At 33.0% G+C, this 14,649-nt stretch overlaps 1 protein-coding gene across 1 annotated transcript; it reads right to left on the bottom strand.

Annotated features, from left to right (window-relative positions):
• Positions 1-1,189: 1,189 nt before the first annotated feature.
• LOC11406487 (BTB/POZ domain-containing protein At5g60050) lies at positions 1,190-4,516 on the bottom strand. Its single transcript, XM_024780350.2, has 2 exons — positions 3,812-4,516; positions 1,190-2,365 (listed from the first exon to the last, which is right to left on the bottom strand). Exons 1-2 carry the CDS (start codon positions 4,358-4,360, stop codon positions 1,412-1,414), a joined length of 1,503 nt encoding a protein of 500 aa, XP_024636118.2. The 5' UTR covers positions 4,361-4,516; the 3' UTR covers positions 1,190-1,411.
• Between the last annotated feature and the right edge of the window lie 10,133 nt (positions 4,517-14,649).

Genomic DNA, 14,649 nt, shown 5'->3' with positions numbered 1-14,649 from the left:
TGAAAATGTTAGCGTGGATTTTTTTTTTCTCTTCAGTAGAACTAGCTTACAACATTTCATTAGAGATCAAAGAGTAAATGCATGATGGTACATCAATATAAATGTTTGAGTTAGTTCATAATGCAGCTACTTGTGCTATAGTGTGAGCGACCTCATTTGCTTGTATCCGACTAAACATGACATGAGAGATTTGTAAATATAAATTACAAGAAATTTTACATGCTTTCAGAATGTTCTTAAATTTTATGATGTCATGACGAACTCTATGGAAATTGTCCACCTTTGAATCAAGTCTAAAATCAGCATTTTACAATTGTAAATGATGAACCCAAGTAATAGTAATGATCCAGGGCCACAATAATGATCCAGAGTCACTCCAACGTCAACTGAACAAAGGGGAGTGAGCCAAAGAGTTTTATACCTATACCAACCTTATTATGGGAGGAAGACAATTATGCATCAACATTACATTTGTACCTATCCGATGTTGGTCTAGACCACCTTTGTGCCCTATTGTTCATGTTGGATAGGAGAATTATGTTATCCTCCGTCTCGCTTGGATTTGTAGCACCGTGCCTAATAGCTCTCTTTGCATTAGCTTTCAATCTTCAAGCATGTGACCAGCTCTGGCCACAATATGTCAACGTATATCTTACATCTTAGTCACCCATTGTATCAGCGTATATCTTAGTCACCCAGTTATGTACTTGTGGATGTCACACCAATATATTAATTAAATACTTATTTTAAGTTTTTGGTAACATAAAAGATTTAATAATATTTTATTTATGTTCTTCAAAAGAAAAATATTTATAAATTATATTAATAATTATAACTTCAAACACGTATTAACTGTTACACAATTTGTTCCACAAATTGGCCCAAGAAATGAAACACATGGAAATGGAACGAGTCGTACTTAATAATAGAAGGATTTTGTAGAAATGTGTAAAATTCTTGTTCAAAAAAAAGAAATGTGTAAAATTGTTCCTCCTAAAAGATTATTTCGTAGATAATGTGGACAATAGTTATGAGGTATGTGTCGTTCACACCAAGATTTGTTGCAAGTAATAGAAAATGTTCATAAATTATTGTTACTTTTATATATTACTTTACTTTAATAAAAGATCAAATGTTGATAGCATTTCAAATTCAATACTTCAGCAACAAGGAGAAATGTCTCTCCATCTATTATAAATCTTTTCCATTCAACCATCCTCACAAAAAAAATAATATTCACCACTCTATGTTACATTGTTTTCCTCTAAGTAAGTTCGTGTCAAAATACATAAATGGACAAAAATGAAATACAAATTTGGCAAAAGCAGAAGTGGAAATGCAAATTGTCACTTATTATTTACAATTGTGAATTAATTACACTCCTGTTATTTTAAGGACCCTTGCATACTTTTCATTTTGGATAATCAAACAGAGTTATTTGCAATTGGGAGCTATCATCAGGCTCTGGTGAATACTTTCTGATGAAAGCCCTTCTCCACCAAATCTCAAATGCCTTCTGAATATTAGGACAGTCATCTCCTTTATTAAGAAATCTATCAAACCAATTGAGTAACAAAAGTTGCTGTTGGAATAAAGGTAGTGTTAGTATAGTTTGGCCAAGTCCATCCTCAATCAATTTCTTATCGATGCCTCGAGAAGCTCTCTTCATCCATCCAAAATCTTCATAAAGAGCTTCTAACCATGTCGACAACAAGGAAAATCGAATTTCTTTCGGCACCAATATGTGTCCCCTTCCAATCCCAATACATAGTTGTGCTGTGATTTTACTGATCTCATAGCGATAAATAGTTTGAACTTTCGAATGAAGTGCAGCAAGTTCTTTCTGTTCTGCCCATATTTTCACGAATTCATCGCCCATCTTTTTGTCAATCAAAATGTCAACTATCCACTGAATATTGTCAGCTTCACGAGCTATTTCGCTTATTAAAACCCCTCGATCCAGCCTCTCACATGTATCTCTTGCTTCAGACAGGCATAGGACAAGAGAACTGATGCACCTGTGGCAAAGATGATAGAGTGTGTCTTTAGAAACATCAAGTTTGCTGCTATCATTAAATGCATTATCTTTAAGCAATTTAGATAGCATTGATTTCATTTCCCTACGAGCTTTGTCATCTTTGGCTTGTAAAACACCACTAAGAAGGTTTGCAAAGATGTTATCAGCTGTTTCGGCAGTAGATGGACTTGATGTTACTCTTAGAAGAACATCGGGCATGGAGTCATGAAGCTGCAGATGACCTAATTGAGATATGATTTCCCGCTGTTCATCCTCAGTCCATGGAATAGCTTCCAAATATTCCAGACATGACATAACCCCAAGGTCAAACATGATAGCTGCTGATACCTGCAAAAAGATATTAAAATTAATAACAAGTCTCTGTCTAGTGTCCAGAAATAAAAAAACAAGACCAAATGAAAAGAAAAGATATAGAAATGAATATTAAGGATATAGCCTATTGATATTTGAAATTATTATGCATACTTCCTTTGTCCCTAAATATAGGACTCAAGAAATTTTACTGTCCCTTTTTATAGGATGCCCTTCAAATTTTAACATGCAATTTCTTTACCAATTTTTTTTTTTAGTTCAAATACACTCTCAGTGAAAAACGTTCTTACACCATTAATCTATCGAATGCCAGATCATTAGAAACGTTTCGACTTTTATCATAATCACTACTAAAGTCACACATAATACCATTGTTTATTCTACCTCTTTAAACTATAGTGTAGAGCGTTCTTACACCATTAATCTATAGGGTGAAGCTTTTTAAACTAACAGTGCATGGAAATTAAACTCATCAAAATATCACTGATTATTCTACCTCATTTTAATGCTATAAATTAAAGTTTTTCATCCTTCAAAAAATAAAAATTAAAGTTTCTCATAAAAGGCAATCTTGTAAAAAAAAAAAAAAATGCTATAATATTACTATCAGTTTTCTTAATTCTTCTAAGTTAATCAACATAGTCTAATATTTAGGAAACAAGTACTCAATAAGTACCCTGCACAATGTCATGCTTACTATGCGTTAACATCATCTTCATATTACCAAAACTATGGGTAATGAAGGAAATGGAGAGGAACCTAACTCCCCTAGGTTATGGAATGAGGACATATTAGGAAGAAATTCACCACAAGGCCAACTAAGCACATATGAGGTTAGCTTAATTAATATTTAGAATGTGGAAAACATTAATCATCAATCACTCACTATAGATTATACTTATCACGATCAGTTAATTACAAAGTACACAAAAATAAATTGTGTTCAAAACAAGTAACTAGTCTAAGTCAAAATCATACATCATTGCTACTAAGGATTTGTTTGGCTAGCACATTTTTGAGCTTATAGCTTATAAGCTCATACGACTAAAACAAAACAACTCACTAACCATCATTTTCTCACGAGCTTATAGCGTTTTTTTGATAAGCTAATTCAAGTAACTTACAGCTTCTCATTTTTCTCTTCCAATTTTACCTTATCATCTTGCTTGAAAAAAGTTAAATATTAACTAAACATATATTTTTTATCATTTGATATTTATAAGCTAGTTCAAGCGCCAATTTCATCAAACACTACAAATTTAATCGGCTATCCGATATAACCTCATCCGATGTCAACAGACTTATAAGTTAGTTATCCGGTATTTTTCAAGAAACAAAGCCCAAGTCAAAATCATTCACCGTTGCTACTAAATATGAGTATCACAGGTGAATATAGAAAATCAATTCAATTAAGGTAGCAACATCAACATTAGCTTAAATAACTAAAAATAAAAAAAATACCTTGAGCAAGTTCAAAACTTTGGAAACACCAGCATCAGCCATAAACCTCAACCTGTTCTTAAGATCAACACAATGCATCAAAACAATAGCTTCAACATAAACATCAACATCATCACAATCACTAATCTCAACCGAATGCACCATTCCATTCCCATTCCCACTCCCACGAAGCTTCTCTGCAAAAAATCTACTCTTCTCAGCAAGTACACTCTTCTTCACATCCATCGAAACCCTAATCCCTTCTTTCCCAACCACCGTTAACTTGACATCACCGCCGATGAAATGGGCTTCTTGTAGAAGCTTGTTGACCCGATCTTGCATTTTGCGGCGGTTGTCGTCGGAGAGAGGGGTTTGATTGGAGGAGATCATGTCGAAGAGGGATTGGGATTGGGATTGGGATTGAGGTTTGGATAGTGGTGGTGGTGGTGGTGGTGGAGAAGGGAAGGTTCTGGAAGGTGAGAAAGAAGAGATGGTTGGGTCTGAGATGAAACCATGTTTAAGCATTGTTGATACTTGTTGTTTTGATTTTGATGAATTTTCTCCACCCATTGAAGAATTCAATATGTGTGATTGGGAATTTGAAGGAAGAAGAAGAAGAAGAAATTGAGTGACAGTGTAAAAATGGTACTACTACATTCTTGAGCAAGCAAGCAAGATTAGTAGCTAAGAGAATCCAAGAAGACAACTTGCTTTTAATAACACTCGTAAGTTAAATTAGCACTTAGTTATATTATTTGGTCATCAAACATACAAATTTATTAAAAAATTTAATTCTACATTTAACTAACAAATGACACAAGAGCACAAATTATTCTGCACAACATTTTATTTCAACTGAAAATGTTATTACTTTTTTTTATCAAGGAACTAAAATATAAAAGACACAAGATGTCTGAACCAATATAACAAAATCACATACCGGAAAATATGTGAAAAGAAAATTTAGATGTATTCATAGCAAGGAAAGGTCATAAGTAAAAGAGAAATGATATTTGAACAACCATTTTTTGATAAATTCTTCTCTCGTACTCATATTGTCATTTTACTTTTTCTTTCTATTGCTTTGATTTTTGTGTCACTACCTAAATTTCTTTATATAATTTAATTGTCCAACAAGTTGTCACAAGAAAAAGTTGTTTAAATAACATTGCTCTACGAAAAAAAGTGGCTTAGTCCACCGTTGTACAGAACAGTTAGACATATTATGACCATTCATGACCATGACAACTGCTACAATACCACCCTCTCTATAAAAGATTGTATAAAAGTATTGATATTTCATAGGCATAAATGCTCTTTTGGTCCCTTAAGTATTTAGTTGGTATCGCTTTGGTCCCTTCTGTTAGTTAAGGGACCAAAGTGATACCAATTAAATACTTAAGGAACCAAAAGAGCATTTAAGCCTATTTTATATTAGGCTTAAACCCACTTTTGACCTCTTAAGTTTGCAAAAGTTGCAATTTTGGTCCCCTATTAAAAAAAATGGCAAAAGACACCCCTCATGTTTAACCCCTTTTGTAATACTCCAATCTTGACTTGGTCAATCCTATGTGTCTCGCCACCTGTGTAATTATTTTAATTAAAAAGGAGAGTAATATCCACGCGTGTAATTGCAGAATAAAAAAAAAGAAAAAATCAAGAAAAAATTGACAGGCACGTGCAATCTTCATGAAAGGTAACATTGAACTTTCATCTTCAATCCATACCAAACATTTATCTTCGCCATTCAATTGTCTATTAATTTACCAGAAACCCTATCATCTTCAATCCATACCAAACTTAAACCAATACCTCCTCCCCCTCCCAATAAACATCCAATTAGATCAGAGATTTATTCTCCTTCTCAATCATTTTAAATAAAGTTAATTAGTACTCAATTTTGAAACGCGGTTTTGGTTAGATCTTATTGAATCACGTTTCTGAGAATCGCGTTCGTGGAGATTTAACACAGTGTAATTTTTCTGAAATTACGTAGGTTGATTTGGCATGACACGTAGGCTTGACCAAGCCAAAATTGGGGTTTTGCAAAAGGGACTAAACATAAGGGGTGTCTTTTGCCATTTTTTTAATAGGGGATCAAAATTGCAACTTTTGCAAACTTAAGGGGTCAAAAGTGGGTTTAAGCCTTCATATTATTCTAATGCAATTGAACCTATGTAGCTGCCAGATTATTAGAATGAATGTTTGAATAGTAAAATGTTCTTTCTAACAACCGATTTTATGGTGTAGTTGGTTGTAAATTGTTAGATTGAAAGAGAATTATCTTACTACTCTTTTTATTTAAGGGTGTAGAATACGTTATAGCGTTAAGACGACTGTAAAATATAAGCAAAAATGGTGTAGAATATGTTATTTAATGTACAATTTTGATATTTGATCTAATCTCTCTAGAATAAAATATAAGCAAAAATAGTTGAAAAATTAATGTTGATGGACTAAATTTTTAATCACATACAATGACTTTTTAAGCATCACTTTTGCTTCTTAAAAAAAAAAAAAGCATCACTTTTGCTTATATTACATTCTGAATGAAGTATTTAATTATATGGAGAATGCTAAACATTATCCTTAAGGCATTGATTAAGCAATTAAAACAAGCAACTTTTTATAAAAAGTTGGATAATTATTACTTGAATGAAACGTCAAAACTTATATTTTTAAAATAAATATTCTATTTACAGTTTCTTTAACCATTACCCTAAAAACCTAATTATATTTATATACTCTTTTTGTCTTAAAATTCAAACGTATGCCAAATTAAAAGTTTCATGTTATGTTATAATAATGTGAAACTAAACTACTAACAAACAAAGGAGACACACCTGTTTTTGGGTGTAAGATAGTGAGCAAGATCATTACTTCCATGTGCTGATGTGCACACACATGCAACCTACCCTACCTTCTCACTTCTCAATTCACTAATGTTATTTTAATGGTGGAAATAAAATTGGTAGTGAGGAGTACAGTACCTCATTATCGGGGTTCGTCAAACACAGATATTGAGGTTTAAAGTAATTTTAAAATAGTATTTACATGTATGAAATGAAAATGATTTTTTCTAAAAGAAATAGGAGAAAGAGAAATCATGACCGTAAGTAAAATTAAAAAATATACCACACTATACATAAAATATAAATCAGATGTTTATTTGTGGAAAATGGCTTAGTTTTTTATTTTTCAATTGTAAGGAGTTGGAATTTTGTTGATAACTAGAAACAATTGTGATATCATTAGACATTATAATATATGGTCATTAGCTCTTGTTTGCTTTTTTGTGGTTGTTAAGGTGTTTAGGGAGTTTGGAGGAAGCGGGTCCCGTTGATCTAAGCCTTTTCCTTTTGATATGTTTTTTTGTTTGCACTACCGCATATATGTCGTTTGTCATTCTTTTTTGTGTGCTGGTTTTCGGTGGGTCGGTTACTTTTGCTTCGAGATCGGAACTTGGTGTCTAGTTGCAATTTTGTTTGGTGTGATTTGGTGTTTCTCTGGTGTATCGGGGTGAGGAGTGCCCTTCTGATTTGGTCTTAAAGTCTGGTGGGCCGATCATTTTTTATTCGAGATCGGGAGTCAGTTCTTTGGCTCAAGTTTGGTTTTAGGCTTTTTATGGTTTCTCTCGATGGATTGGAGGTTGAGAGGTGGTGGAAGTTGAAATGTCTTCTGGTTAGGAGTTTTGCGGATGTGGCTCAGCTTTGGTGTTCAGGACGGAGGGTTTTATCTTTTAGAGGTTTTTTCTTTGGGGGTGAGTAGTGACGATGGATGGTAGGATATCGTTTTTACAGTGGTCGGTTTCGTGAAGCAGTCTGTTTTAGGAGGTGACGTGTATTTTGGTGGGTGAGGTCCTCTAGGGTGTTTACTTTCGGATATTCCGCTTATATACGGCGCCTTTGTTTGTATTCTCAATTTCACCAGTCTCTGTTCGTCTTGAGCAGGGATCATAATAAAATTTGTTGCTTCAAAAAAAAAAAAAAAAAAAAAAAAAATATATATATATATATATATATATGAAAACCAATTACTATGTCAAAGTACATGTTTGTTGAGACGTTCTTTTAGGTATAAAGTCATCGTCATGGCTGCTTTGGTTTTGGGTCAGTCTTGTTTATTACTATTGAAAAGGGTGTCAGTGACTATGCAAAAACACTAAAGCCGAACTATCAAAAGATAAACTGAATATTTCTTAATTTTCTTTGATGGAAAATGAATGAAAAGTCACAAATTGAATTGAACATTGTGGTATATTATATAGAACAGTCAAGACTGAAGTTGAAATAACTAACCACCAAGGAATAAACTAATAACTAACTTATAGAAAAGAGTCTGATTAACTAACTAACTAACAGTATATAACTAATTGTAACAAATAGTTATTTACATAACAATGACATAATGCAATGAATGAGATATTGCGCAGCTATAAGGTTACATTAGGGCAAGATATAGTGTGATACATCACTTTACCTATCAATCTTCTATATAAACTGGAATTCTAAAGGAGGTCTAAGTCATTATCAATGAGAGGAAGAGTTGATTCCATAGGAATAAGAACATATTTTTATGTAGTATATTTTCTTTGCCTATTGATAAGTCATAATTTAAGTGGTTTTTAAGTGTTTATTTTAATAGAATTTTGTGTGCTTTAGTTTGTTTTTAGAACTATTTTACTTAAGTTGTTTGTTTTAATCTCAGGATCACAAGGGATGTAAGATCAAGTCTTTGAATATAAGAAGAGATCAAGAAGCATGGTTTAAGCACAATTGAAGGATGATGAATGATTGAAGCTTGATGGAGAAGAAAGAAAGAAACTTTTTGTCCAATCTATAGCGCACGGTCGTGCGTGCCATTGCACTGACCGTGCTCCCCTTCCAGTGAGACCGTGCCAAGTTTAATTCACAATTACGAGATCTACGCACGGACTGTGCATGTGAGACGCATGACCGTGCACAATCCCAACATCCAAATGAAGCTGCAGTGTTTTGAACTAGGCACGGTCGTGTGCCTTGCAAACACGACCGTGCCAGCTGATCTGATGCAGATTTAGTGCTGATTTATGAGAATATTTGTGCTGTTTTTATGCCTTATAATGTGGAGCTATTTCCTTTTTAGAGACTAGGCTTTTGCTATATATTGAGGAGCAATCAGACATGTAAATCATCCTGGAATATTTTGTGATAATTATTTTCCATTGAATCAAAGTCTTTATTTTTCTGCTACTTTTCTTCCTCTTTATAATTCTACAACTTTACTTTCAGCCGTTTTCATGTCTCTATATTCTGTTGTTTCAATCTCTTTGTCTACGATGAACATGAGTGAGTAGATCTCTATGTTTTGGGATTGTTGGATGAGTCTATTGACTTAATTCCTATCAACCCAAGTCTAGAGCCCTAATCTTGTTTAAATCTATTTTCTAATCTAATCTCACCATCTTTAATTCATATTTCAAATACTAATTGAAGGATCGAAAGATGAAGGTTAGTATTGGAAGAAGTGAGATTAGACAAGGTTTGCAAAACATGAGAATAGTTTTGTAAACCTTGAGACCTTAAAGTTTCGTTCTTAATGGATTTCGATAACAATCATTTCAACCATGAGAATAAGTTTGATTGCCATTGAAATACACTTGTGGATTCCGAAAGAAAACATAAAATACATTAGGGAAACTTGTCTTTAGAAACGGATTTAACCTAAGATTAAAATATAAGTTTGGGTTGTGAATGAATTGTCGTTACGACGAACCAATAATCCTGATGTGTTTTTTATTATTTGAATTTTATATCATCAATTTGTTAAATTTCTAAACTTTAAACCTTTCAGCTAATCATAATTAGAAAGAAAATCGATAATTACAACAACTCCTTGTAGAATGATATTTTACTACTTTGATAGAACCGTACGTTTGCGGATTTCACATCAACTATTAGGTGAAATTCATTAGATGATTTAACTATTTCCAAGATAAATAAATACTAGTTGAGAGATACTTGACACAAAGTTGTTTGAGTTTCAAAGAATGCGGTTGACATCTTGACAAAGACACTAGTTGAGAGTTTGTCCATAAACAAATTTTTAGTGCTGTCATTTTGAATTCTAAAAGATATGATTTGTTTGTGCATATATAGAATAAGGTTTGGTTTTGTATATTTCAAGTTTAAACATTTTGTTGTAAAAAAGTGAAGCTTCAACTAGATAACATGGCACAAAAATCTAACTTGAATTTATTTGAGACTCGCACTTCTCATTTGCTCAAACCGCGCTTGTCAATCTCTAATTCACCGTAACATTTGCCTGAATCTCTAAGTTGAAGGTATTTTCCTTTCTTCCACACCAGACAGTTTCGCTATCAGCTCTGCTGTCATGGTGCATTCGTCTCGATTCAGGTCTCGCTGCAAGTTCCAGCTCCAATCATACACACCTCTTGCATGCTTGAATTATTTTTTGCGCTACCGAACCAGGAATTTGTGACGAGCTTATTTATTACCTTCTGCTAATTGTTCTATATTTGAATTTTGTCAGAAGCAGACTTCTACAATTCGCATAAGGGTCTGGCTCTGGTTTTAAGACCTTTTTATTACTTTATAGGTTTCTTACTCAATTTTGTACTGTAAATACGGTTTTGCGTCATATTTATACATTGCTTCCTATAAGTTAGTGATTTATAGCATTACTTTTACCTTACAAGTTGATCCTGGATTCTGAAATAGTTTTTCTTTTCCCCTCATGGTTATGAAACTATCTCAGCTGCATGATTTTGTTCCTTTTCTTAATTTCAAGCATTTATAATTCGGTAAGATAGAAGGAATCCAAAAATATCACAGTTGTTGTGTGTGTGAGATTTTCCACTTTGTCAACAGGTTTAAAAAAGGATAGAAGGAATCATTCAACTTATTTATTTAATACATTTTTTTTTCTTTCTGTCTCTACACTTGTTTAATCTAAATGAGTTGTCAAAACTCAAAGAAATTCTAATTCTTTATAATAACAATTGTTTTGCTTGGTCCATTATTTGTTAATTACTTGGTCAGCACGCATAACTATGACAACATACACCTTGCTTCCCAAGGTCCACTCTCCCCTGCAGGCACCAACCTCAAAGTTATCAATATATAATCACAAATCCATTCATCTATTTCTCATCAATCTCTTTAGCCCACAACTCAATTCAACCAAAAATGAAGAGAGAGGGTAAGCAACATGGTATGGTGAGGACATATCGGATACTTCCTAACCCGACACCCGGCACTCGATTCATCACCCGGTTTGATTCCCCTCCAACTGCTGGACTCTTCACAAAAGTCCCCTCCAAGCCCACCAATCATTCCTAATTCACCGGCAAATGCAGCACGCCACAATGCTCCGGCTGCCGCCTCCATCCGGTCTCCAAGTCAAAGAACAAATCCAAAGGTAATCACAAGCATTTTAGGGTTATGGAACAATCGGATTTGAATCTTATAAAGTTGTCCGCGACCGGGACATTAAACAATCTTTCTGATTTCTACATGGATGATGATGATGTGGAAGATGAATGTGTTGACCATGTTGATTTTAATGTAAATTATTCATGCACTCTAGGTGAAGAAGCGGGGTTTCCAATGACGGAACAACAAGTTACAGAAGAAAAATATGAAGATGATTGGTGTTTGGTAGAATGTTGCTCTTAATTTGATGATATCATTGAAATTTACCATTGCCTAAAAAAAGAGGAAAGATCCAAAATTATTGTTCTTGCTTATCCGCTTGCCAATATTAAGGATAAGAAATTGGAATTTGTTCATATTATTTGTTGTTGTGGAAATAAAATCATGCTTTCAAATAAACTACCCAAATATGGGTTCGCTCATTTTTGCTCAATAGTTAAGTTTGATATTATATTAAGGTAGGAAATTTAGATTTTTTTTTTGCAAACACAACTATATTCATTTATTCAAATTGATAAAGTATATCAGATACAATAACACGTTCAACATCGTTAAAAAACATAAAGAGTGAATCTACGAACAAATTCATAGCATCCAAGTTAATAACATACAACAACAAAATGCTTACAAATAATATGATAATATATAAGTCACCGAAATATTTATGCTTCTACAACATTGATGTCCAAATCATTGATTGAATCTATAATTGATTGAATCCGATATTTCAAAAGGAACCAAAAGAACACCACAACAAACCACACAATCGAACAACACCGCACAAATGACGAACAACACAACACAACACCACAGACGACGAAATCACAAAAAAAAAAATACAAGAAAAAACTTGATATATATGTGGGAACCACTCTTTAGATTGAAAGAAAGGAAAAACAAAACCTAGAGGGTTCTAGGTAAAAAATGACATAAAAACACCCTCCTCAATGAGTGAAGAAGAAAGAGAACTAAGAGAGAATGTGAAGTTTCTCTCATTAAAAAAACTAGGACAAACTCTTACTAATTTTATTATTCGGGATAAGTATAGAAAAAAAAACTTTTAAAAATCTTGTTCTAAAATTATATTAATATAGTGAAGTTATTGCGCAATTTCATGTAAACCTTATTCAATTAATAAAATTGTTTTGATTAATAATATTGTCTTGTGTATGTTTTTAAAATAAAATTATAATTAATTAAAATTATTCTCATTTAGAGAGAGAGTGTTTTGCTTCACCAGAAGGGTTTTATACTTCTATTTATAGAATCATTTGTGTGGTCAGCAATCTAAACAACTTCATTTAAGTACATTTGTATCTTATATTGTATCTCAATTCACATAAACGCAACATACCTTATAGTGTACCGCATTTCACTTAGCATTATCGCATTGTCAGATTGCACCACTGAATAAGTCTTAATTATTTAATCTCTCATCAATCGATTCTTAAGTGTGTGATAATGCAGGTTCTCGTAACGTTGACAATAATATTAAATCAAATATTTAACCACTACAAAAAAAAAAATCAAACATTTAATATCATAAATAGTGAGCGGTATCTAACGATACATCATTGAGGTCCAAAAAACGAGAATATCGTATGATCTGACTAAACCTTTCTTTGATAATGATTTTGTGCCATTTTATCCTCGTGTCTATATTAAACACAAGGCATAGACCGTGTTACCCTAATTTAGTTCAATATTGGACCCTTAAACATTTATCATGTTATGTATGAGGGGTAAATTCCATCTATATCACTCATGTCCTTCAACATGATTTGTGGAGTATTCATCTACCGACTCTAGGGTCATCCTATTACAGACAACGTTTAACGAAAACAAAGTAATCAACTCCACATATATGATTCATAGTGGTTTCAGGTCAAAAATGATATACACTACTATCATTATAAGAATAACTTATGACACTTACATAAGATTTTATGTGAAATTCTCATGGTGTGTTAATCTGTTGACCCAAAATAGGTTTCATACAATGCCTCTGAAGTTTTGTGGCTCCTACTATATATTTATTCGGCTAACTTAATGAATCCTCTTGACAATATTTTCCCCGCATTGGACTATTAGGAGGTATTTGGCAGTTTGACTTCAAATATATATGTGCATGAAATGATTTTCATTCACATGCTCAAGACACATGAGTCAGTCTGGCTCTGTTGGTGCACCTTGTAGCAGAAAAAAATGTTTTAGAGTACCCATTAGCTAGTTAGTAAAACTACAACATGTTTGTATTTTTGTGCCAAAAGAAATCCCATATCAAGCATAATCATCCATCTATTCCAAGTGCTGGGCCGATTCCTGCAGAGGTCAGAGCGTACTTGATCCCATTCAATCGTTTCTGTGATCCAAATTTGTTAGCTTTTGCAAAGGCAGCAGAAGCAATAAGCTCAAGAAAGAAAATTAAGGTAAAAAATGGTGGAGAAGAAAGAAGAAAAAACCAAAAAGTTAGAGAAGATAACAATATTTTGTGAAAAAAGTACTAAAAGTTAAGATACTTTGATACATTAAACTTAAACATACACTACAAATATATAGAGCCAAGCCATAAGTCTGTTTGTAAGACTAAACATAAAATCTGCATTAAATCTACTCTAAACACTAGTCATCATTACCTAAGAACCATAGACATCATTACCTAGGACTCTTTTACTTACCAAATAAGCAGCAATCTAATTATGGCACTTAAACTTAAACAAGCAACGCATTAATTATGAGAGAAAATAACAACACAATTAATTATTAAACCAGAAAAATATCAATCTCCAACAAAATTGTTGGAGATAGCGCACCTTGTTCTTGTTCACATCGAACTCATGCAATCATCTCATCTCGAGAAGTAAACTTTCTACGAGTCATGAACTGTACGCAAAAATCAAATTTAGGATCGACAACTTAGGTCCTATGTTTGGCTGTACATTACATCAACCATAATTGAAATAGAGTAAACAATTCATGAAAACAAAGTGGTTTCAATAAAATCCTGGTTCGAGTCCTAGAGTTAGAGCATCGTATTTGAATGGTTCGACCTCTAAAACTCGAGCAATACCAGTACATATTTTTTTTATATGAATGAAACAATAACAATAAGAAATCAAATGAGGAAGGTTTTGGAGTCAGATTATCTTTCCATTCAGCGCAATGAGATGTGTAGATGTGTTTGAACTCCCTTGATGCTTTGATTGTGTGTTGGAAGTAAGATTTCACAAAAAATGGAGGGTTTTTCTACTTCAAATTCATATTCAAAATTTATCTTTGTTCCTTTATTCGATTGTGATTTTACTATACTCACAAGTTACTAGTTTCATTACTTGGACCGTTTGGTTTGTTAGTTGTCTTTGATATTGACTCCATATACATCATTGCCTTGCTATGACTTTTGTTCTAATTCACAACAAAAGACAA

This window comes from Medicago truncatula, chromosome 4 (assembly GCF_003473485.1).
Source record: "Medicago truncatula cultivar Jemalong A17 chromosome 4, MtrunA17r5.0-ANR, whole genome shotgun sequence".
Classification (NCBI taxonomy): Eukaryota; Viridiplantae; Streptophyta; class Magnoliopsida; order Fabales; family Fabaceae; genus Medicago; species Medicago truncatula.
Note: the sequence above shows the minus strand (reverse complement) of the source record. Positions and strands in the feature narration are given on the sequence as shown.